General features: G+C 38.0%; 2 protein-coding genes across 11 annotated transcripts; both read left to right on the plus strand.

Annotated features, from left to right (window-relative positions):
* The first annotated feature begins 3321 nt into the window (after positions 1 to 3321).
* Positions 3322 to 7860, plus strand: LOC110878309. Of its 6 annotated transcripts, none has more exons than XR_004867009.1 (8): positions 3417 to 3550; positions 4006 to 4090; positions 4183 to 4465; positions 4920 to 4987; positions 5101 to 5149; positions 5587 to 5643; positions 5904 to 5962; positions 7244 to 7860. XR_004867009.1 is itself a non-coding variant. In XM_022126587.1 (7 exons), the coding sequence occupies exons 1-6, from the start codon at positions 3366 to 3368 to the stop codon at positions 5928 to 5930; spliced, it is 498 nt and encodes a 165-aa protein (XP_021982279.1). In that variant the 5' UTR covers positions 3322 to 3365; the 3' UTR covers positions 5931 to 5962; positions 7244 to 7860. The 6 variants fall into 6 exon arrangements, 3 of the variants coding, with proteins under 3 accessions (XP_021982279.1, XP_021982280.1, XP_021982281.1); XR_004867010.1 differs by having other exon boundaries at positions 4194 to 4465; XR_004867008.1 differs by having other exon boundaries at positions 4006 to 4081; positions 5101 to 5173.
* A 6491-nt stretch (positions 7861 to 14351) lies between these two features.
* On the plus strand, positions 14352 to 21627 carry LOC110878307. Of its 5 annotated transcripts, none has more exons than XM_022126586.2 (3): positions 14352 to 14413; positions 15454 to 20431; positions 21303 to 21627. In XM_022126586.2, exon 2 carries the CDS (start codon positions 15589 to 15591, stop codon positions 20416 to 20418), a length of 4830 nt encoding a protein of 1609 aa, XP_021982278.1. In that variant the 5' UTR covers positions 14352 to 14413; positions 15454 to 15588; the 3' UTR covers positions 20419 to 20431; positions 21303 to 21627. The 5 variants fall into 5 exon arrangements, with proteins under 5 accessions (XP_021982278.1, XP_035833413.1, XP_035833414.1 ...); XM_035977520.1 differs by lacking the exon at positions 21303 to 21627 and having other exon boundaries at positions 15454 to 16888; positions 17003 to 20594; XM_035977521.1 differs by lacking the exon at positions 21303 to 21627 and having other exon boundaries at positions 15454 to 16093; positions 16286 to 20594.
* Positions 21628 to 25511: the final 3884 nt, after the last annotated feature.

The following is a 25511-nucleotide window of genomic DNA, read 5'->3' on the forward strand; positions in this document are numbered from 1 at the left end:
AACACATGCCGATTGCTATACCGAGTTTCAGTATCGTATGAGTATTATAATGAATCAGACCACCGAAAGCCTGTCGCGAAGCGCAGATGAATTCCATCAGTTGTAGCTTAAATTGAAAAAAAAATCCATTGGTGGATGTATATTTGAAGTTATATATAACATCATATATTAAAAGGTAATTAAAAAATAAATTTGTATTTAAGCAAAAGAAATTGTCACTTGTCAATCTTGACATTAAGAATAAAAAAATAAGGGTGAGATGGGTGGTCACCTTGTGGGGAATGGTAAACTCTCCCCCCAAACCAATTACATCTTGCCATGTTAAGTACCCTCTCCCAACTCCCATCTTTTCACTCAAAGATAAAGGGAGGTCACCTCGGGTGAAGTCCAATTTTGTTTTTCTTTTTGTTTTCTAAAAAATATGCAACAATAATTAAAGCATATTTTAAACAAAATAAAACTACATTAAATAAAAAAACATCACTAATGGCAGGTGGAATAAATAAGGGTATTTCATCCGCCATTTAAAAAAATAGAGGTATGGGATTGGTTTGAGAGAAATGGTTTAGGTCAGAATTGTGAGAGGAATGGTTTAGGTTAGAATTGTGAGAGTGTGGAGTGTTTAAGAAAAGTTATTTTTTTAATTTCCAACAGCATTATAGTCGTTATAAAAGTTCCAAACGGTCAAAATCTTCACCCCTCCCATGCGGTAACAACTTACCGAACTTTTAGATTCACCGGGTGGCCAAGGGGGACGACGCCGATGTTATCGTGAGGTAACTCGAGTCACCGCCCCCACTCAACCCGACCGCCCCGCTCATCCTAAGGAAAAAATGTAGCATCCATGGATTTTTGGGATCCATTCCATGATGGATGTCATTTAGTTCATTTAAGGGTATACGAAGCTATGCCAATGGGACACCACAGTGGGTGCTAATCACATTTGATTGTGTTAACTACGCAACTGAGGCTATTTTTGATGGTCGATTTGTAATGACAACAGTTTTAGGGACAAAAGTTTGGGTGGTGTTTGTATCTAATAAACCCAGAGACTCATTGGAACATACCTGCTAACTAGGGAGACCACGAAAGATTGCATTAGCCAGAATGGTTTGCATAGTAGCTTGAATCTAATTGAGGATCGACTCGTGTGGAGCCAGGCCTCTCACTTACAAACACACTCATTTAACTCTTCATCAGAAAAATTTTGAACGTCCATAGATCACGATCTTTCTAATGCTATGCATTAAGTAAAACTAGAGAACGAGAGAAGGTAGGAGATGAGAAAAGAATTCAAATGCAAAAGGATATGGGGTATGGTTCACCCATCCTCCATAACAACTTCACCTCACCACCTTCCTTTCCATCCGGAACAAAGAGGTGGTGCTCCTCTTCATCCCCTTCCAGAAATCAAGAGAGAGAGGGATAAACCAGAGAAAGATATAGACATCTGTGCAGTCGGAGAGATGGGGGAGAAGTCCCCGAAGTTACCTAAATCGAATGGAAGGGGACAATGATCCCCTTCAACATCTTCTTCTGAAAATCCTAGCTATTCTTAGCATGATAGTGGGGAATCTCATTGCTATTACTTATACAAGCATAAAATGTATGCTTGCATATTCGTCCATAGGGCAAATCAGATATGTAATTATTGGAATAATTGTTGGAGACTCAAATGATGGATATGCAAGCATGATAACTTATATGTTGTTCTATATCTCCATGAATCTAGGAACTTTTGCGTGCATTTTCTTATTTGGTCTACGTACCAGAACTGAGAACATTCGAGATTATGCAGGATTATACACGAAAGATCGTTTTTTGTTCTCTTTAGCCCTATGTCTCTTACCCTTAGGAGGCCTTTCTCCACTAGCATGTTTTTTTTTTTTTGAAAAACTCTATTTATTCTGATGTAGATGACAACTGACGCTAACTCAGCCCTCCCGACCCTTGCTGACCCCACACCCATGGCCTAAGTAACATAGGTAAATAGTCATACAAATACAAAAGACACCCCAAGTAACAATAAAAATCAACTAACCCCTTGTAAAAGAAAATATAATTATTTACATAACACACGTATGATTAATGTTGTTAGATCTACACTTGTTGGAATGATTGATCACAAAAGCATAATGATTGAATTGAACAATGTGTGGCCCATGGGTCACCGAAAGTGAGGAAGGAATAAGAAGAAGGATTTGCCGATATGGGTTTTTAAGTTTTTATTTTTTTTTCTTATTATTAAAGGGTAAAATAGCTATAGACCAAAAATCTAACATCTATCTATTCTAAACCAAACATACAAACAGTTGACTAAATAATGTGTACCATACTTAACATATAAATTGATTTAACCGACGTGAGAAGTGAATGAGAGATTTTTTTTTCTTTGAAAACTTTTTCCCCATCTTATTAAGCACGTAATTTAGTCCTAAAATCTTTAAAAAAAATCATGATTATATTACTCTACTAGTGTAAAATCAAGAATTTATTTTGTGTAGACCTTACAGGAGTGTCCCCTCTTGTTGGGCTTAGGGATAATGAGTTTGTTGCTTGCCAGGCAGCGTTGAAAGCGGAATCAAGCAAGGTCAATAAACACGAGAAAGCTTGTTTAGAAAATCAACACGTGTTTATCTCATTTGCTTTTGATACATTTGGTTCCCTAGGCCCAGAGGCCGTGGAATTCTTGAATAGAGTCCAGCAGGTCGTGAATAGTAGGATCGGTTTTGCAATTCAAAAGAGGGTTGCGGCGTAGCTTGTTTCCCGTTTACCTGTCATTTCTTTGTAATTTGTTATTTGTCTTATTAGAACAAAAAAAAATATTAAGGTCATGTTTGGCTTAACTTTTCAAAACAATTTATAACTTTTTGGAAAAGTTAATAAGTCACAATAGAGTGATTTATTGACTTTTTCCCTCACAAAATAGTTTCACCTAGACACTTTTTAACTTTTCGAAAAGTCAATAAGCTAATAAGTCACTAAAATAAGCAATCCCAAACACCCCATAAGACTATTTTGTATACTAAGACTTATTTGTATTTGATCCTTATACGTAACTTCTAATAGATACTGTATAATAGAACCTTAATTGTTTGGCTAAGCTTATTTAACCTAAAAAATACTTTTTTTAAAAAGAACTTATTGACTTATGACTTTTTAAAAAGAAGTTTTTATTGAAAATTTGAATACGGATATTGTATCCATACTCAATTTTACTTTTTTTTTATTAATAGCAGATTATTGCAATTTATAGTTACATGGGTGACGTAATGTGTGAACATGTAATAGTATAATCATTGTCTAGTAATTGAGGTCCCCATAGAAAAGGTGTCCCATGAAGTTGAAGAAACAAGTGGAATAATATGAACACAAATCAAGCCGCCACACTTGTCTCTATTTATTCTTCACTCATCCCTTCAACTAACATCCACATGGATTCACTCTCTCATCCTCTCATTGTTGGAATTGGTGTTCTCGAAATTATGCAATCAGATCGTCATTGTTGGAATTGGTGTTCTCGGAATTATGCAATCGGATCTATCTTACGGTACAATCACATTCCACTTTGCTTCTGCAAATTAAACTACTATTTGAAGAAAATTACACTTACTTTTTCTGTCAAAATATTTTAGCTTGTTAATTCAAATTTCATCTTTCAAGTATTTATTATTGTGATTTTAAAACAGTTATTTCATGTGGGAAATTGGTTGGTAGCTGATTTTAACAAAAATATAAATGATCTTGAAAATATATTCCTAAATTTGGTAAGAAAGTGTTTCTTTTAATCAGTACCTCAATATGTACACTTTCCATTGATTTAATGTTTCTCAATTTGTTGCATTTATGTTCCTTTGACTGATGATGTATGTATGTATAGTTATAACATATCTGCAGATCTGTTCTTAAAAAGTACTCTGGATCATATCTCTATGATATTTGTTTTCTGTTTGTAAAGAATCTGTGTTAAATTACTACTAAAAGTTGTTATTACTATGAGGATAGGTAGGGCTTTATAAAAGCGCGAGATGCTCTGAGGCGTTTATGTTTCATAAGCCGAGGCGCAAGGCATGCGCATCACGTATGTGAGGTGTTCCTCTATGTACAACCTAATAAGCTTTTATTTACAACCATAATATTAAATATCTTCTACAAACCCTAATTTTGACCAACTTTGACCAGTTTTGATACAGATATACGTGAGGCGCTTTCTTGATTGTCTCATGCGCCTTGCATACCAGGCGCGCGTTTTTAAACACATGAGCATTGTTATCAGCTTTAAAGTTATGTGATCTTGGCATCATGTCCAATATACTACAACTAGATCTTAAATTTGTGTTCTCGTAATTGTTTCTATGTATTTTTCTTGCACACCCCAAAAATGATTTAGTAAATTATCTACTTTTTCTTTTTTAGCTCTCGTGTGTATGATGTGGATACAAACTATCATAATTTGTCAACGAAGGTGCGTATAGATTTTCTTATAACCCTTCTCTAGTTTTATAAGTGGTTGCGGTTTCAGCCCGTTTACTTCGGAGTTCGGAATGGGTCAATTTGGGTTTTTTATTTATTTATTTATTTATTTATTTTTTAATTTAACGGGTAAAACCCAAAAAGTTAGTTATAACTGAAAGAGGTCAAATGAGTGTATTTTCATTTTCAATGCATAAACCTCCTTACCATTTTATTTGAATAAAAATTCAAAATAACTTTTTAATCATATGTGACAAACTAGTTTTTTTTTTATAAAAATAAAAATTGTTGGATATGAATTGTTTCGGTTCAACCTGACCCATTTCCACATGTACAAATTTACCCATATTGAGCCGTTACCAAGCCTCCGGACCCACCTTATGTGTTCATCAAACTTGCTTGGTTCTGTCAGAAGATTTTCATAATCAATTTCGTATATGTTGCAGATGCTGGACCTTAAAGACCAAGCTTTCGTTGGCGAAGATAACTGTGTTATCTTGACATCATGTCGAAGGTACTACAACTAGACCTTAAGTTTATGTTCTCGTTAATGCTTTTATGTAATTTTGTCCCATAATCCGTTAGCAATTTAGTAAATTAACTACTTTTATTTTTTTTCCTTTTTAGTTCTCGCGTGCATGATGTGGATACTAAGTATCATAATTTGTCAACGAAGGTGCATATACTGTCATGTAGTTTTGTAAGTGGTGGCAGTTTCAATTCATTGACTTATCAATGGGTCAGTTTTGGTTTTGTTTTATCTTTTAAGGGTAAAACCAAAAAAGTTAGTTATAACTGAAAAAGGTCAAATGGGTTATGGGTCAAACACATCGTTTTACCTCCTAATTCAAAAAAAAAAAAAAAAAAAAAAACCTTTCAAATAAGATAACTTTTTAATCATATGTGACAAACTAGATTTGTATGAAATAATCAAATCTATATAAATTGTTGGACATGAAGTGTTTCAGTTCAACCTGACCCATTTCCACCTGTACGAAGGTATCCGTTTTGAGTTGTTACCAAACCTCCCGACCCACTTTATGTGTTCCTCACTTCCTCAAACTTATTTTCTTCTGTCAAAAGGTTTTATAATCAGTTTCGTATATGTTGCAGACACTGGACCTTGAAGACCAAACTTTCGTTGGCGAAGCTAACTGTGTTTTGTCAGAAGTAAGTTTAATTTTAGTTCAAGAATTCCATGTCACTTTGCCATATATTTTGTAGCAACTATTGCATATTTTGTAATTACTTTTCTGTCTGTTCTCTTTGATGTTTGTAACAGTTAAATTCGTATACATGATTATAAAAACTCTACTATTTATATAATTAATAATAATAATAAACCTGTTTTGTGGCTAATTCTTGTTCATTATGTGTTATTAATCTGAAATTAATCTTGAATCACATATATTTTATTCTTGTTTTCACAGGATAACCCTCAAGCTAGAGTGTTTTGATTTCAATAGCAATGACAACCACCCGCTAATTGGTAATTGCGTAATTATTTTGTTAATTATGTTGCAGTTGCTTAAATGATATTCACTTCTTAACTAATTTGGGATTAAAAAAAACTTGTTGATTTTCAAATTATAGTTGTCAAACCAAATTAAAATGTAAAAAAGTAAAATATTTAACAAAATAACTGTAAACATTGTAAATTGAAAGAAGACTTTGTTCTATAAGAAGTTCTGTTTTTTTATTTATAAATGGATACTTGAGTTGTATAAAAAAAGTTAAGAGTAATATGTCATTTTTGTCGATGAGGTTTGGCCACTTTTGCCACTTTCGTCCAAAGGTTTGTTTTTCCGCATCTGGATCCAAAAGGTTTGAAATCTTGTCATTTTCATCCAACTCGTTAACTCCATCTATTTTTCTCTATTAAATGAGAGGAATTCCCGTCTTTTAAGACATCTTTTATTAAAATAAAAAACAATATAAGAAATAAATGTTGTAAATTGAAGACTACATTGCATATATCTTGCTTTTTACAATATGATAATCAGAGACAAAAGATAATCAAAAGAACTGAACTTTATTGATTTATTTCTTACGTTCAAAACAGAAAATGAGCCTTTATTTATACGCTTTACAAGAACAAATAAAAGGAAAGACTTAAATATGGAGATGATGTTAGGATCTTTTATTTTTCTAAATTATTTTCTTCCTTTTCTAACAATAAAGATCCACCTCTGTTGACTCTCTCCCTACCCAAACCCTTTGATCATCACAAAAATGTCTAAAAAGACGAAAATACCCCTGACTTAACGTTAAAAATGGATGGAGTTAACGAGTTAGATGAAAATGGCTAGATTTTAAACCTTTTGGATCCAGTTGCGGAAAAACAAACCTTTGGAAGAAAGCCGCAAAAGTAGCCAAACCTCAGGGACGAAAATGACATTTTACTTGACATGTTTATTTAATAAAGAATGGTCCGCGTAGCTGCTGACTTGGTGCCTACATGGCATACTATGCCACATCACCCTTTACAAGTAATAGGTTACAACTTACAAGAGTGATGTCTTTGTCAACAATAGAAGGGTTCTGCAAAAATTCTAACAAACACAATCTAGGTACAGTTTCATATTTGTAGTTAAGTTATTGTATAAATTATAAAATATTCGCAAACACAATACGAAATAAATGGGTTTGGGTTGGGTATAACAGGCTCAAGTCTTAAATACAGTTTGATATTTGTAGTTAAGTTATTGGCATTAATTCGGTTGTTTATTCTTCTGTTCCAACCCTGATGTTTCTGTTTATAATTTTGCAGTTGATTTATAGACACTAGTCATACAAATACAATGCATCTTGATGATGAAAGGGGGCGATTTAGTATAAGAAACGAGACCTCAAAATGAATCTCAAGGTTTAAAGACGCAAGAGAACAAAAAATTTAAACTTACTTCGAGTGTTTGGAAGAGTTTTATATTATAAAATATGGTAAAAAATACTCGGCACCCAGTAAAAATTGTAGCAGTAACTTACTTCGCTATCAAAGAGCGTGTGTAATATTGACAACAAAACATATTGGTCATATGTTTTGTTCTAGCAAAGGTGTTTAAGACACAAGAAATCTAAAACTTAATCAAGAACATTTTAGGGAGTTATTGGTTCATGCAATAGTTAGACATGATCTGCCAATAGCTAGACATTAGCTACATGATCTAGAAGGTCATACAAGAACATAGTAAAGCTCATAGATCCTCTGCTCAAGGTTCATCTTCTCAAGCTCAAGGTCATTTTCAATTTGTAAATGGTGGAATCTACTAACTTGTATTCATTTCTTGATGTAAGAAGAGATTGATTTGTTTAATTAAACTTTCGTGTGTGTATTGTAGCATCTATAATCAGTTTTTTTGTTAGTAAAGACGCAACGTTTGAGTATTGTAGGAATTTTGGTTGGTAAATGTATAAGGGTATAATATAATAAACCATGTTTTGCAATTTGATTGCAGAATATGTTGTTCAGGATATTGTAGATGACCTGGTTGGAAAATATGAAACTAGAATTTGGATTTAAATGTTCTATTAAAATATAAGAATTTACTCTTATTAGTTATTGGAGTTAGTTATTTTTTTTAAATATTTTTATATCGGTATTGTAATTTGTTTTCCGTATAATTAATTGAGTTAATTACTCGGATAGTTCCTGTCGTTTGCATGCGTTTTAAGTTTGTCCTCAAATTACATAGATGCTTCCTATGCTCCCAAATTACTCGAATGCGTTTAAGTTTGTATAACTAGCATAAAACAATAAAAATTTACAAAATATTAGAAATTTTTTATATTTAGATAGGAATACCATTCAAAGAATCAATCATCATAATAATATTACGTCAGTAACAACTATCATGGAACCTAAATGCTTTATTTTATGATTAAACTTGATAACACGATGTAAAACTACATAAAAAACTGAAATTGATTAGACGCTAGAGGTACCACAGCGCGGGATGTGGTGGAGACGCATGGAGAGAAAACTAGAAATCGTTTATGGACATGCAATGCTGTAAAACAAGGTCTCGGAGGCCGAGTGCTTACCGAGTACTCGCTACAAGGCTGGTTGTCGAGTCGATTTTCTTCAACTCCGCCTAGTTACTCGGGATCGATCAACCGCGACCAAAATCGGATCTAGTTGGTCAACTCGGGCTGTGTTTGACTCTAAAAAAGAGTGAATTATAAGTTTTGTCCTTTATCTTTATACCAAATTTCAGACGGTGTCTTTTGTCTTTAAAATTGACTAGTTTTGTACTTAATATTTCAAAATGCTACACGTTATTTACTTTGACCCTAACCCATTTAATTTCTTTTGTTAAATCTAGTCCATGTGGCTTTTTCCTCTCGATGGGCAGTCGCCGGGTTCCTTTGCCGGAGAAGCTTCAAGGTCGGATCACGAAATTTTTTATCTCAAACTTGCCAGACAAATGCAGTGGGAAGGAACTTGCGGAATTCATTCGTCACCTGGGGGTAATTTTTGATCTTTACATTGCAAGGAAGCGGGACAAAGGAGGGAATAGGTTTGGATTTGTTTCGTTTTTGGACGTTAAAGATACGAAGGAGATGGTTAGGAACTTATGTGATATTCGTATGGGAGATTATGGCCTACGAGCCAATGTCGCTAGATTCACTCTTGAAGATGGTGAGATTGGTCCGCAATCTAAAGAACATCGAAAGCCTGTTTACAGAGTTCGGGCCGAGGAGAAAAGTGAAGAACTTAGGTCAGACTCGAATACTTTCATGCAGGGCGGAAGATCCTTTCAGGAGATTTTAACGGGGAAAAGAAGTGGTGAAAAGGAGATGCGGGTGGTTCGTGTTGAAGATCGGATTGAGGCTTACCAGAATACTCATGGGAGAGCATTGATTATGCGAATGATGGATTGGGATGCTCTCAAACGTTTTAATAGTATTCTGGAAAAGATCAGTCCAGAAGTGGGTAAGGTTCAATACTTGGGTGGGCTATCGGTGATGGTCACGTTTGAATATAAAGAGAGTGCAGAGGTGGTTTACAAGGCGGCTAAGGAGGTGATCGGCAGATTCTCGTCGGTCTCCTATTGGGAAGGGCAAGCGTTGGCATATGAACGTTTAGCATGGCTTAAGGTCCAAGGCTTACCAGTTCAACTGTTGACTAGTGAGGTGATTGATAAAGTGGGGGAAGGGTTTGGGAAGATTATTCATAGGCCGCCCAGGTCGGAAGGTGATTCGGATCTCTCATACGACTACATCGGAGTTTTGGTGGGAGAAGGAAGGAAGATTTCTGAGGAGGTGATGATTCAGTGGAGAGATAGAAGGTTCAGAATCTGGGTTTCGGAGGAGGCTGGGGATTGGGTTCCAGATTTCTTCGAAGACAAAGAGGATGATTTGAATGTCGAAGAAGAAGTTAGTGGGTCGACGAGCCAGATTAATGTGGTCGATAATTTGAATGTTAAGGGGACGAACGAACCTGTTGCAGGTTCCGGCGACGGTGTTAGTCCGACAACAGGTAGTGATGGCCCATCAGTTATGGATCCTATTATGGAAGATATTAATGTTTCCTTAAATGGAGATATTAATAAGGAAGGTGGCAATGAGGAGGAATTTATTCCTGGAATAAACTTTGACTTTGAAAAGGAGATACAAGACAATAATTTGGGAGATATTAATTCAAATGTCAATAAGAGAAAAAAGAAACAGTTGACGAATGGATGTGTGGGCCAGCCAAACTTAGAATATTCTAGTAGTATTGAGAAGACAAAAATGGGTAAAAAGCCAAAAGGAGTTGGACAGTGGGCCATGGAGGACTTGGGGGATAATAATGAGAATGGGGAGGGTCTAAATTGTAATCTTGTGGATAAGGAGGACCATGAAATTAATATTGAACTATCTAACAACTTTACTACACTGAACAATGTCTACACAGATGATGTGAATGATGCGAACAACTTTGAAGAAAATTGTGCAAAGAATGTGGAAGTGGAAGAAACTATACGAATGGGGATTTTATTGGGCGCCCAGTTACAAGATCACAGACAGCTGGTACAGGAGGCGATTACGGTTGAAGGAGTACAAGTGGTTGACAAATGAATTTGTTATCCATTAACATAAGAGGAATGAGGGTTGGGGGAAAGGCAGGATGGTCTCGTGGTCTTCGTAAAAGGTATGGAGTCGATTTCTTGGGGTTGCAGGAGTCTCATGTGTCGGGTCTGTCATTGCGTGAGTTAGTGGCTTTTTGGGGTGATGGGGGTTTGGATTTTGATGTGGTTGATGCCTCTGGTAGATCGGGTGGTATTGTGAATATGTGGAATCCTAAGGTGTTGCATAAACTCTCGGTTATTCAGAGTCAGAATTTTCTGGTTACCACAGGTTACTTAGTGTCGGACGGGACTATTTTGAATATTTTTAATGTTTATGCGCCTCAACGGGCAGGAGCGAAAAGAAGGTTATGGGATGATTTGGCTGGGATTATCAGAGGTTGTCAAGGCATGATCGTGTTGTTGGGAGACTTTAATGCAGTGCGCTTTCCTGAAGAGCGACGAAACTCGAGATTTAATCAGGGAGTCGCTTCGGATTTTAATTGCTTTATTGATGAGATGGGGCTTAAAGAGTATTATATGAGGGGTTACAAGTTTACTTTTTTGGCAGGGAATGGAAAGGATCATAAACTTAGTAAGATTGATCGGGTTTTGGTGTGCCAGTCTTTTTTTAACAGGTGGCCGGCTGCGTGTTTGAGGGCGCTGCAGCGAGATTTTTCGGACCATTGCCCGCTTTTGTTGACTGTGGTTGACTCCAACTATGGGCCTAAGCCTTTTAGGTGGTTCAATTCATGGTTAAGCAGGGACGGGTGCGAAAGGGTGATTATAAATGCTCTTGAAGATTGCAATGTGCAGGGGCGACCCGATGAGATTATTAATGCCAAGTTTCGTTACCTTAGGCATATTCTCAAAGAATGGTGGAAGGAGGTTTTAAAAAAGGAAGGGGAGGAGATGAGGGTTTTGAAAGACGAAATTCAGAAGTTGGAGGTAGCTATGGAATCTCGGGCTCTTGAGGAGGAGGAGGAGTGGGTGTGGGAGGAATGTCGGAAAGGTGTAGATCACTTGAATTTGTGTCATAATAGGGACTTAAAACAAAAATCTAGAATTAAATGGGCCGTGGATGGGGATGAAAATTCAGCTTTCTTTCATGGGATCGTGAATGGGAGAAAGGCTGCGAACGCTATTCCGGGATTGATGGTTAATGGGGAATGGGTGTCGAAGCCTTCTTTGGTGAAAAAAGAAGTATTGAGGCACTTTAGAAAACACTTTGCTGAAGAAGTGAAGTTAAGACCTGCCCTTCGCTGTGATAACATGAAAACAATTCCATTAAGTGACCGAGATGCTATGGTGGCTAGATTTTCGCGTGAGGAGATCAAGGAAGCTGTTTTTGAGTGTGGTTCAGATAGAGCTCCGGGCCCCGATGGTTTTAACTTCAGGTTTGTGAAATTCTTTTGGGGTTGGTTGGAGGACGATTTTGTTAAGATGTTTGATCATTTTCATGAGTATGGTATTATTAGTAGAGGGTGTAGCTCGTCGTTTATTACTTTGATCCCGAAGTCTAAAACGCCGGTGGGTTTAAAAGACTATAGGCCCATTAATCTAGTAGGGATTATTAGTAAAATTATATCCAAGGTTTTAGCCATTAGAGTGAAGAAGGTGTTGGATACAGTTATCTCGAATTCTCAGTCAGCTTTCCTTAAAGGAAGGTTCATCTTGGATGGTCCACTAATTATTAATGAAGCGATTGGGTGGATTAAGAAGTCTGGCAAGCGTGCTTTTATGTTGAAGCTTGATTTCGAGAAGGCGTACGATAATGTTAACTGGGGATTTTTATTATCTACTCTTGAGCAAATGGGGTTTCATGATCGGTGGTGTATTTGGGTGAAACGAATTCTAGAATCGGCTAGATCGGCGATATTGGTAAACGGGTCTCCTACGTTTGAATTCCAATGTGAAAAAGGAGTTCGGCAAGGAGACCCACTTTCCCCTTTTCTTTTTCTTGTGGTGATGGAAGTGCTCCATTGTTTACTAGACAAAGCGGTTTCTTTGGGGGAAATTAAGGGGCTTCGGTTTAAGGATGAGGCAAAGCCTTTGTCTCACCTTTTTTATGCTGATGATGCTTTGATAGTGGGGGAGTGGTCTAAGGATAACATGGATAATGTGGCTAGGGTGCTTCGGGTTTTTCATTTATGCTCGGGTTTAAAAATAAACATCCAGAAATCATATTTGTATGGGATCGGTTTAGAGGGCAGTGAAGTGGAAAGCATGGCTTCGGTTATTGGGTGTAGAGTGGGAGTTCTCCCTTTTGATTATTTGGGTATTAGAGTTGGAGCTAACATGACCAAGTCTTGTCATTGGAGCACGGTTATTGAGACTATCAAAAATAGGCTTTCCTCATGGAAGGCTAAAACTTTATCCATGGGAGGGAGATTGACGCTTATTAAGTCGGTGTTATCTAGTCTTCCAATTTATTACTTGTCCATTTATAAGGCGCCGGTGAAGGTGTTGGATCAAATGGAGCGTCTGATGAGAAACTTTTTATGGACAGGTACAGATGAGGTGAAAAAAGCCCATTGGGTGTCTTGGGAAGTGGTCACTACTTCCAAGAAAAAGGGGGGGTTGGGGATATCGAGATTGGGTGACGTTAATTTGGCTTTACTGGCGAAATGGGGGTGGAGATTCACGGTCGAGTGTGGATCGATGTGGCGGGAGATCATTGATTCTGTCCATGGTGGGAGGGGATGTTGGTGTTTTTTGCCGGTTAAAAAAGCTATTCAGGGTTGTTGGAAGACGATTGTGAAGTATTTGGAGTCAACCCGGATACAAGGTAAGTCGATTCATCAGCTGATTCGGGGTATAGTGGGACATGGTGAAAGAATTTGCTTTTGGTCAGATCATTGGTTTGGTGATGTGATATTAAAAATTAGATGGCCTTGTCTTTACAAATTAGAGAAAAATAAAAAGTGCAAGGTGAGGGATAGAGTCGCCCAAGGTAGGGATGGGTTGGTTTTTAATGGGAATTGGTATAGACTTCCACGATCAGTTGAGGAGTTGTCCGAGTTCCAGGACTTGGAAAGAATGTTATTAGCCTGTAAGATTGGTGGTTCTAGAGATTCTTGGGCTTGGGGCGATAGGTCAAATGGCTCTTTCACAGTCGCAAAATGTAAAGAGATGCTAATTGATGGGAGGAATGGGCCGATTGATACACACATGAAATGGGAAGGTTGGGTTCCTTTAAAAGTCAATTTGATTGCTTGGCGGGCTGAACTCGACAGATTACCCACCAGGGTCGCCTTGGTTAGAAGACGTATTAATATTCCAGATATGTCTTGCCTGCTTTGTAGCACTGCGGATGAGGATTTAAAGCACTTGTTGGTGGGCTGTGGCTTTGCTTATGGAGTGTGGAGTGGTATTTGTAAGTGGTGTAAGTTGGATCCTTTCTTTGCTTACGATTATGATGATTTATTAATGTTGTACAAGAATGTCCATGGTGGTAAGTGGAGGAAAAAGATAATTAGAGGAATCGTGATGGTCACAACTTGGGTTTTATGGAACACTCGGAATGTAAAGATATTCCAAGATAAAGATACGAAGATAATGGAGGTGGTGGCTGAAGTGAAATCAAGGTCTTTTCTATGGTTAAAAAATAGGTCGAAGTTTAAATGTATAGATTGGAAGGATTGGGCCATTTATCCATTGTACATGTGTATTTAGTTTTTGGCGGTTCTCGCGTTTGAGGGGTAGCCGTTTTTAATGATAGTCAATGTTCAAAAAAAAAAAAAAAATCTAGTCCATGTGCCTTGTCCTTGCACTTTTGGACAATTTTGTCATTTCACCTTTTTGATATATACTCTCTCATCCCCACTCTCTATCCCCATCTCAGACTATCTGTTCTCTCTCACGCTCTCTCTCTCTCGCTCTGCCCTCACTCTGTAAGCTCTTATTTCCCCTTCATTTTCTTATCTTTTCAATCGCAATGCATATTTTGGTAAGATTGATGCATGTATTTAGCCTTTTTCGATGTATTATTGCTCAATTTCATCTTCTGCGTTCGAAATTTGGTGTTTTGTTCTTTTTGTTCATGTTAGGGTTTCTGTTTTTAGGGTTTCTGCGTTTGAAATTTGGTGTTTCGTGTTGTTATTTTGTTTTGATTGTTGATGCTGGATATTATTGTTATTATGTTTGGTTTTTGTTGATCTGGTTTTAGATTTTGAAATTCATGCTCGATTGTGTTCGATGAGGATAATTTAGATTCATGTTTAGGGCTCATCAATGTGTTAGCATTTTTAAGTTTTGTAAAAGAATAATGAAAGCTCGTTGTTACTACTTGATATTGTGTGGCTTCTGATTCATTCTTCTTTTGATTTGGTCATTGGTGAAGTGATGGAAGATGTAAAGTATGCGGCATGATACTGGTCAGGGTGATGAATTGTAACTATATGTTTTATCTAAACCCAAACGCAATTCCGCAGAAAGATTTTATGCACTGCAGATTACTGATGCAACCACAATATAGTATGCATGTGCGTGTAAGATGACTGGTAGAAATGGGGTTGTTTAGGTCAACGTTTTACCACAAGAGGGCTGAAAACAAAGTCTGTACGGAAATTAAGATTTAGAAGCTTGAATTTAAAGTGATGTTGAGGTGTTTTTAGATGAGGTGACAACAACATTTTGCGCTTATGCATGTTTTTGTCCTCATATGGCTGATGTTAAAAATCAATCTATTCAGCGATAAGATTTCTTGTCTATAGTTGAATAGTAATAAGTGAAGACAATGTGTTATAAGATTGGTGGCCAACATCAAAATTATATCATATTTTTGTAATCACGTAGTCTCATTTTAAGCAAAATATGCCTTATCTTGGTTTTACGAAAACAAATTTCTGCAGTTTGTTAGTTACACTTGCACCATATTATAATTGAAAGTTGAAACTGGTACTGAGTTTCCACATCCTTTTTGTGTTTTCAGATTGGGATATGAAGTGAACTGTGAAGAGGAAGAACATTGTGATCTTGATCCAATTATATTATAATATAGCCATGTTGGTTCTTTATAAATGAGCTCATCCGAGTAGTTTTACATTTTTAAATCACGTTAGTGGGAATGGAGTGTAACAAAGATGAGGCTCTCAGGGACAAGAAAATTGCAGAAGAAAAGATGGTGGAAAATGATTTTGAAGGGGCTCGAAAGTTTGCATTGAAGGCCAAACAATTATATCCTGAACTAGATAATATTTCCCAACTGATTACGGTGTGTGATGTCCATTGTGCAGCTCAAAAGAAGATATATGGTGCTGGAAAAGATTTATATGGAATTCTTCAAGTTGAAAATGTAGCCGATGACACAACCATCTGCAAACAATACCGAAAACTTGCACTTGTACTTCATCCTGACAAAAACAAATTTCCGGGAGCTGAAGCTGCTTTTAAACTTATTGGTGAAGCAAATATGACACTATCAGATAGAGAAAAAAGGTCAATTTATGACATGCAGTGTAGAGAACCCGCCAAAGCTTTTGCTAAAGAGATTCATAATCATCAAGGAAATCAAACTTCTTATGCGGGTCAACAGAACCAATTCAAAACTGCTCCAAGTTCTCAGTTTAATGGTGTGAGTCGTGGTCAACAGTCAACATCTAACCCAAGCACTCGCTTAACGTTCTGGACGCAGTGTCCGTTTTGTAGCGTTAAGTACGAGGCTTACAGAGAATTTATTCAGAGACTTTTGCGGTGCCAGCAATGCTCAAAACTCTTTATTGCGTTTGAAATATTCAAAACTGCTCCAAGTTCTCAGTTTAATGGTGTGAGTCGTGGTCAACAGTCAACATCTAACCCAAGCACTCGCTTAACATTCTGGACGCAATGTCCTTTTTGTAGCGTTAAGTACGAGTCTTACAGAGAATTTTTTCAGAGACTTTCGCGGTGCCAGCAATGCTCAAAACTCTTTATTGCGTATGAAATAGGGCCACAAGCACATAACGTAAATCTTGGATCCAAGGCGCAGAGTGTAAATTCTGGATCCAAGCCTGTTTCTCAACAGAAAGAGGCTGCAAAAGTTGAAACTGCCAAAGGAAATATTAAAAAGGATGGAAAGGTTCCTTCTAATTTGGAACGCAAGAAAACTGAAGGTACTAGAATGAAACAGGAAGGAGTCACGAAACCAAAGGTTAGTGGTGTACGGAAGCCAATGGAAACAGGAACTGCTAAAGCTACTGACAAAAGGATGGCGGCAGAATCTAGGGGTGAAGCAAGTTCTGATAAAACGGAGGCGGCAGGTGGCGGAGTTAGTGGTGGTAGTCCCAATGGGAAAAGATCTTCTCGACAAAGACAGCAAGCTTCTTACCAGGAAGGTGGCGCTGGTGAGTTTAGTCCTTCAAAAAAATCAAAACTGAGTAAATCGTCTGGTGATGTGGCACATGCTGATGTCAGCACGCCAAATGGCAAGCTGAAACAGAACGGAAAGGAAGCAGTGACACCTGACAGTCATTCTAAAAAATCAAAACTGAGTAAATCGTCTGGTGATGTGGCACCTGCTGATGTCAGCACGCCAAATGGCAAGCTGAAACAGAACGGAAAGGAAGTGGTGACGCCTGACAGTCATTCTAAAAATGATCCAGAGCCGGAGTTAGTACACTGTCCAGAACAAGACTTTACTAATTTTGACAAGGATAAGGAGGAGCATTGTTTTGCAGTTGGTCAAATATGGGCATGCTATGACTCTGTTGATGCCATGCCAAGATTCTATGCTCAAATTAGGAAAGTTTATTCTTCAAAGTTTAGGCTGCGAATCGCTTGGTTTGAATCTGACCCAGATAATGCACTTGAAATCAAATGGGTCGAAGAAGGATTACCTGTTGCTTGTGGGAAGTATGAGCTCGGGGAAACCGAGGAAACGAGTGATCCCCGTATTTTTTCTCATCAGATTGTAATTAAGAAAGTGAGTAAATCTTCATATTTTATTAGTCCCCAGAAAGGGGAAATCTGGGCTGTTTATAAAGATTGGGATATGAAATGGAGCATGGACCCAGAAAATCATACCAAATACAAATTCGATATTGTGGAGATTGTAGAAGCCGGCGAGGATTGTATAACTGTTGGTTTCTTGTTGAAAGTGAAGGGATTTGTTGGCGTGTTTCAGAGATCAATCTGGGCAGGAGCTGGTGATCTTAAGATTCCATGTAACGAGCTGTTTAGGTTTTCTCATCGTATCCCGTCAGCAGAACTTACCGGAACTGAAAGAGCTGGTGTACCCGCTGGATCTTTAGAGCTGGATATGGCTTCTCTGCCTGCTGATTTTGAAGACTATTGTTCTTATTCTTCTAACAATGTAAATACTGCTTCTAAATCTCATGAAGAAACGGTCAAACCTGTTCCTAATTTGGTAAGTACTCCAAAGAAGCGCATTGATAAGGATAGCACTAGCTTAACATTCCGGACGTATTGTCCGTTTTGTAGCATTAAGTATGGGTATTACAAAGAATATATTCAGAGACCTTTGCGGTGCCAGCAATGCTCAAAAGTCTTGATTGCGTATGAAATAGGGCCACAAGCACATAACGTAAATCTTGGATCCAAGCCTGTTTCTCAACAGAAAGAGGCTGCAAAAGTTGAAAATGCCAAAGGAAATATTAAAAAGGATGGAAAGGATCCTTCTAATTTGGAACACAAGAAAACTGATAAAAAGGAGGCGGCAGGTGGTGGAGTTAGTGGTGGTAGTCCCAATGGGAAAAGATCTTCTCGACAAAGACAGCAAGCTTCTTACCAGGAAGGTGGCGCTGGTGAGTTTAGTCCTTCAAAAAAATCAAAACTGAGTAAACCGTCTGGTGATGTGGCACCTGCTGATGTCAGCACGCCAAATGGCAAGCTGAAACAGAACGGAAAGGAAGTGGTGACACCTGACAGTCATTCTAAAAATGATCCAGAGCCGGAGTTAGTAGACTGTCCAGAACAAGACTTTACTAATTTTGAAAAGGATAAGGAGGAGCGTTGTTTTGCAGTTGGTCAAATATGGGCATGCTATGACTCTGGTGATGGCATGCCAAGATTCTATGCTCAAATTAGGAAAGTTTATTCTTCAAAGTTTAGGCTGCAAATTGCTTGGTTTGAATCTGACCCAGATAATGCACTTGAAATCAAATGGGTCGAAGAAGGATTACCTGTTGCTTGTGGGAAGCATGAACTCGGGGAAACTGAGGAAACGAGTAATCGCCTTATGTTTTCTCATCAGATGGTAATTAAGAAAGTGAGTAAATCTTCATATTTTATTAGTCCCCAGAAAGGGGAAATCTGGGCTGTTTATAAAGATTGGGATATGAAATGGAGCATGGACCCGGAAAATCATACCAAATACAAATTCGATATTGTGGAGATTGTAGAAGCCGGTGAGGATTGTATAACTGTTGGTTTCTTGTTGAAAGTGAAGGGATTTGTTAGCGTGTTTCAGAGATCAAACTGGGCAGGAGCTGGTGATCATAAGATTCCATGTAACGAGCGGTTTAGGTTTTCTCATCGTATCCCGTCAGCAAAACTTACCGGAACTGAAAGAGCTGGTGTACCCGCTGGAGCTTTTGAGCTGGATATGGCTTCTCTGCCTGCTGATTTTGAAGACTATTGTTCGTATTCTTCTAACAATGTTAATACTGCTTCTAAATCTCATGAAGAAACGGTCAAACCCGTTCCTAATTTGGTAAGTACTCCAAAGAAAACTGAAGGTACTAGAATGAAACAGGAAGGAGTCACGAAACCAAAGGTTAGTGGTGTACGGAAGCCAATGGAAACAGGAACTGCTAAAGCTACTGACCGAAGGATGGCGGCAGAATCTAGTGAAGCAAGTTCTGATAAAAAGGAGGCAGCAGGTGGCGGAGTTAGTGGTGGTAGTCCCAATGGGAAAAGATCTTCTCAACAAAGACAGCAAGCTTCTTACCAGGAGGGTGGCGCTGGTGAGTTTAGTCCTTCAAAAAAATCAAAACTGAGTAAATCGTCCGGTAATGTGGCACCTGCTGATGTCAGCACGCCAAATGGCAAGCTGAAACAGAACGGAAAGGAAGTGGTGACACCTGACAGTTATTCTAAAAATGATCCAGAGCCGGAGTTCGTAGACTGTCCAGAACAAGACTTTACTAATTTTGATAAGGATAAGGAGGAGCATTGTTTTGCAGTTGGTCAAATATGGGCATGCTATGACTCTGTTGATGCCATGCCAAGATTCTATGCTCAAATTAGGAAAGTTTATTCTTCAAAGTTTAGGCTGCAAATTGCTTGGTTTGAATCTGACCCAGATAACCCACTTGAAATCAAATGGGTCGACGAAGGATTACCTGTTGCTTGTGGGAAGCATGTGCTCGGGGAAACCGAGGAAACGAGTAATCGCCTTATGTTTTCTCATCAGATGGTAATTAAGAAAGTGAGTAAATCTTCATATTTTATTAGTCCCCAGAAAGGGGAAATCTGGGCTATTTATAAAGATTGGGATATGAAATGGAGCATGGACCCAGAAAATCATACCAAATACAAATTCGATATTGGGGAGATTGTAGAAGCCGGTGAGGATTGTATAACTGTTGGTTTCTTGTTGAAAGTGAAGGGATTTGTTAGCGTGTTTCAGAGATCAATCCGGGCAGGAGCTGGTGATCATAAGATTCCATGTAACGAGCGGTTTAGGTTTTCTCATCGTATCCCGTCAGCAAAACTTACCGGAACTGAAAGAGCTGGTGTACCCGCTGGATCTTTTGAGCTGGATATGGCTTCTCTGCCTGCTGATTTTGAAGACTATTGTTCGTATTCTTCTAACAATGTTAATACTGCTTCTAAATCTCATGAAGAAACGGTCAAACCCGTTCCTAATTTGGTAAGTACTCCAAAGAAGCGCATTGATAAGGATAGCACGCCTAAACTTCGTCGATCGCCCAGAGGTTTGGGAAACCAGAAGATATAATTCTTGAGCCAAGGTCTGGATCACATTTTATTTTAGTAAGATTATGTGTGAACGTTAAATCTTGTTTTAAATAGATGATAGGGTAAATTACACTTTTCGTCCTTTATGTTTGTACCAGATTGCAATGGATAGCCTTTAACTTCAATAATTACAGTCATAATCCTTTATTTGCAAAACCCGTTACATTGTACATCCTTTAGCACTAACTTGGTTAATTTTTTTTGTTAAATTTATTCACTTAAGGGTAGGATGGTCAGTTCATGCTTTTATTTAAATGTTTAATAAAAAAAATTGCATATAACATCATCTTCCCCATTCAACTAAGACCACTTCACCACCACCCACTTCTTCTGTCACACCCTCATCCACACCGCCTCACCGCCGCTACCACCGCCTGCAACATCTACCTCCAGCTCCGTCCACACCCACACCAAATCCTGTCACCCCCTCTTCTCCCCCCTCGCCAGTTACTATCCTTTTATCATCTTCACCGCCGATGCCACCCACACCCACCACCGCGCCGTCGTCCACACCCTCCTCCACCCCACCATCGACCCTATCTCCTCCGGGGATTACCCCATCTAACCCTACCACACCCACTACATAGAACACTTCACCAGGTTAATTGTAAAATTAGGGCACGGTTATATCTTCATCCCTAGCTAAACCCTTGTTTCTTGAATCAAATTTGATTCGAATTTATCATCACAAAACACTGCTGAAGGTTTGCAAAACAAACTGGTGTGGTTCAAGGGTTGTATCAGCATCTTTTAGCTTACAAATAGGTGTTTTTGATGCTTAAAATTTGATGTTTTTTTTATCTGATAGATTAAAATTGATTAATTAATGTTGATTTTGTGAGTTTTGTGTTTGATATGTTCAAGGTTCTGGTTGATTGGGTGGTGCGAATAGATTTGAATGTGTTTTATACAAAAGGCCTAAGTTGGGGACGAAGATAAAGCAAAGGAAGTACTAGAAGCTGCCAAAGCATCAATGGGTATGCTATAGCTTATATTATTTTAGTGTTTTATGCAATTCATGATGTTTATGTATGTTCTTTCTGGTCAAGATTTGTCACAAGTTGATTTGATCAATGTTAAGATGTTTGCACGTGTGATGGACCTTACTGAGTACAGGAAGAAACTTTTTGATTATCTCACCACTAAAATGGGTGACATCGCACCTAATTTAGCTGTGTTAATCGGTGAAGTTGTTGGTGTTCGTTTAATATCTCATGCTGGTAGTGTTACAAATCTTGCAAAATGGTGGTGGGGGTGGGATTTGTGGGATTTGGCGACGGTGGTAGTGGGTTAGGGGGATTTGGTGGTGGTGGTTGATTTGTGGGATTTGGTGGCGATGGTGGTGGATGATTTCGGGGATTTGGTGGTGGTTGTGACTGTCACAGTGGTGGTGGGGTGGGATTTGTTGGTGGTGGTTGTTTATTTGTTTAAGGGTATATTTCACTTTTGGTCCTTTGTACTAGTAAAATTACTAAACTACCCTCATGTGTAACGCAGATGTCATACTTAACTGAAATTTTTAACTTGGTTAGTGCTAAAGGACGTATAGTGTAATGAGTTTTTCAAATAAAGGACTGTGGTTGTAATTATTGAAGTTAAAGGTTATCCATTGCAATCTGGTACAAACATAAAGGACGAAAATGTAATTTACCCTAGATGATATATGAGAAACTTTATCAGCTGAATTTTGAGGAAAAAATATTTTATATGTAATTTTCAGTTTTTTTATATATGTACACATATTTATAGGTAAACATTATAATTAGATAAGTTTCAACTCCTCCTCGACCTATTTTTTTAAGTATATAGGATTAATCGTCGAAATCTACATGATTTGGTTGGAAACTGGTAGAAATTTACAGGTTTTGGCGAGAATTGTTGATTTTTGGCCGGAATTTGACCGAAATTGCCGATTTTTGGCCGGCCGATTGGGTCTGACTAGGGCTGAGTAGGGGCGACTAGCAATTAGTAGACCGATTAAAGAAAAGTTAATCAGTGCCCGGCCGAATAGCGATTAATCGCCGACTAGTCCCGATTTTTACAACATTGGGTGGGACAGTTAAACCTAACAAAAACGGACGTTAAAATATTGAATCACACATGTGCTTTACGAACTACTAACTCACCAACTTTAAACCTCTGGTAAACATCCTAATATTATTTTAATCATCTAATATAAGATCTAAAGAATGTAAGACAAAAGAAAAATAGTGATTTTTTTAAATGAATTTGAATATATTAATTAACATTAACTAGTATTAAGTCCCCCCCTCCCCCGGGCGTTGCGGCGGGGGCATAGACCTTGTCAAGTAGCACTAATGCTACACAACTACCAGACCAGTAAAACTAGAAAAGCACATAAAAACAAAATAAACAAAAAGGAAAAAATAATACCGAACAAAAAACATATGTAAATCGTTGAACCACGCATGCCTGTTGCGGCATTTTAATAAGAAAAAATTAGACTGAAACGTAAAAATAGAAAAGAAAAACTACGTCGATCTAAGACTATGCGCGTTGCGACAAACCTATCAAACAAGGATAAATAAGCGCGTTGTGACGGTCCTGTCAAACAGGGAAAAAATAGACGAAAAATGTTGAAACCCACACGCACATTGCGACGTGTTCACTCGCAAAATTAGAACGAAAAGTAAAACGAAAAATTTACAAAAGATGAAAAATATGAGGATCAAAGTTTAAAATAAAAATGTGTTAGAGTTAAATTGCAAAAAATGAAATTTTTTAGGTTAAAAGTAAAAAAAAAAAAAAAGAGGTTAAAGTGTAAAAAAATGAAAACCTTTGGATTAGAAATGAAAACTCAATTTGTTTTTGGAAAACCCCCCATGCTTATTGTATAACTTTATAAAACACCAACATGTTCCTAATTTATAATATGGTATGTAACAACCCGTAATTCGGTTGTTCCTATCTTTTGTCGTATTTCTTTCATAAACGTTTGTACTCTTGAGATTCGATTAACGCTATGGGTTAAACCATATTTTAAATGCATTTTATCGCATTTTTACATCGCTTATCTAAACGCTTATACTAAACGCTATCACAACGCAAACTCGAAACGCGGATTTTATTCATATTATGTGTGTATTTTGTATGATTACTTGTTTAGAATGTTATGTGGTTATCAACACAACGCTTATATGCTCAAACGCTCACTCGCAACTCGATTTATCACGATAAAACGCAACGTAACACTTAAAGGTGGAATTAATGAAACAATTAAAACTCGTCCGAATGGAACCCGTCCGAATGGGCCATCCGCCCGGATGGAGCCCATCCGCCCGGATGGAGCCCATCCGCCTAGATGGAGCCATCCGGATACAGCCCATGTGCGCACCGCCTTAGTCCTCACCCTCACCTATAAATAGTGGACTTGTGTCTTCATTTCAACCTTTTAAGCTGTCTCATCCGCTCTCAAGGTTCCGACTGCGAATCAAGACTTCTTGTAAGTTTTCGCTCCGATTTCAACCTCCATTCCACTCCTACTCCATCTTCTTGCTTTAAAATCACAAACACACGCACATATTCTTCAATTTTTACTTAAAATCACTGATTTTAGACCACTCGAAGATGGTTTCCACTCGTTTTGCTTAGGCAAACTGTTGTGGAGCATCTCTCAATCAAGATTGGTTCAAGATCTAAAGGATTTTCACATTTTCAACTTATTTATGAAACTTCTCTTCGATTTTCATAAAACATTGGTGGAATCAGGACTCCATCAGACTCTCGACTCGTTCCATAGTCGAGAGCCGACTCAAAAACTGATTTCCACCAAAGAGATGGATCGACTAACGGGCCGAACATGAACCTTCATCAAGAACAAAACATCTGATCGAATGGGCAAAGCCCATCCGTCCGAATGGACTGGTGTGACAACCCTCACTAAACCAGGTATCCGTACGATTTAATTAATAATTAATTACTGCTTGATTACTGTGCTTAACTGAACTTACCGATGAACTGCTACTTGACTGTTGATACTTGTACATATCTGCATCATACACTGATTTCCGTCAATACATTATTTACATGCTAAACCTTAGTGACAAACATGATGCACAAAAGCACAGTAGCACTATGAACGGATAACCTATTGAACATGCTGATAAAGCCAGCATCAGGCAAATAATGCCTCTAAGGCCTGTATGAGCCAGAAATATTTTACTACACCCATAGTGAGTATAGGGATACAAGGGTTGTAGAACTGCGTCTCTAGGAATAAGTTACAGTGACTGGATGTGCCTAAAACGTACTCTAAGCACAAAACACATCACTTTAATTAACATTTCAGCCTCTGGCTAACTAATAAAGTGCCAAAACATGAGGAAATATTCCCGACACTTTGAGAAATAAGTTGTGTCACTAAAAATGTTATTTACGACACTTAAAAGCTTTGTTACGCACTTTAACGGATTTCTATCCAACCGAACAACCGGACTATACCCGGAACATAAAAATATTGACATTAACAATATTGGTCTTTTTCTGAGCCAGTTAGGGTCCCTGAATACCCTAACACCCGCATTAAAGCACAACACACCACTAACCAAGTTAACCCCTAAATCTAACTTGGTTTAACCTAACTAATACTTAACATCTAGTTGGAAATGAACTAGCTTACCCCCCCCTTGGCCGATTCGGTCACTTTGTGACCACCATGGTACAACTTTTAATTATTTTATTTACTTTGTTCCATATCTAGTAGACACATGGACTATTGGTTTATAATCCAACTTTTGCCTATAAGTATCCACCATTGCACAACATAATCATCCATCATATTTCACCACCCAAACACAACTCTCTCTCTCTCTCTAATACCTTCGGCCGAACCCCCCTTCACACCCATCAAAATTTTCGAGTTTGATCTTCAAGTTCCTAGCATATACAAGTGTTGCGGGTCACATACGAGGAGCCTTGGAGCAAACGGAAGGCGAAGGACCTCTCTACCTAGCTTTTATCCACCTCTTTTTCGCATAGATTCTTCCCTAGCCTTGAGCTAGAGGTATAATGCTTAGAACTCGTACTCGAACTAATCTAAGGTGGTTAATATGT

This window comes from Helianthus annuus, chromosome 9 (assembly GCF_002127325.2).
Source record: "Helianthus annuus cultivar XRQ/B chromosome 9, HanXRQr2.0-SUNRISE, whole genome shotgun sequence".
Classification (NCBI taxonomy): domain Eukaryota; kingdom Viridiplantae; phylum Streptophyta; class Magnoliopsida; order Asterales; family Asteraceae; genus Helianthus; species Helianthus annuus.

What these genes read in the sequence shown, in the direction of transcription:
- LOC110878309 (XM_022126587.1), top strand. Translation starts at nt 3,366, where the DNA reads ATGAACACAAATCAAGCCGCCACACTTGTCTCTATTTATTCTTCACTC. An exon ending in ATCATAATTTGTCAACGAAG is followed by an intron (nt 4,466 to 4,919) that starts GTGCGTATAGAT and finishes TATATGTTGCAG; the next exon opens with ATGCTGGACCTTAAAGACCA. An exon ending in ATCTTGACATCATGTCGAAG is followed by an intron (nt 4,988 to 5,100) that starts GTACTACAACTA and finishes TTTCCTTTTTAG; the next exon opens with TTCTCGCGTGCATGATGTGG.
- LOC110878307 (XM_022126586.2), top strand. Translation starts at nt 15,589, where the DNA reads ATGGAGTGTAACAAAGATGAGGCTCTCAGGGACAAGAAAATTGCAGAA.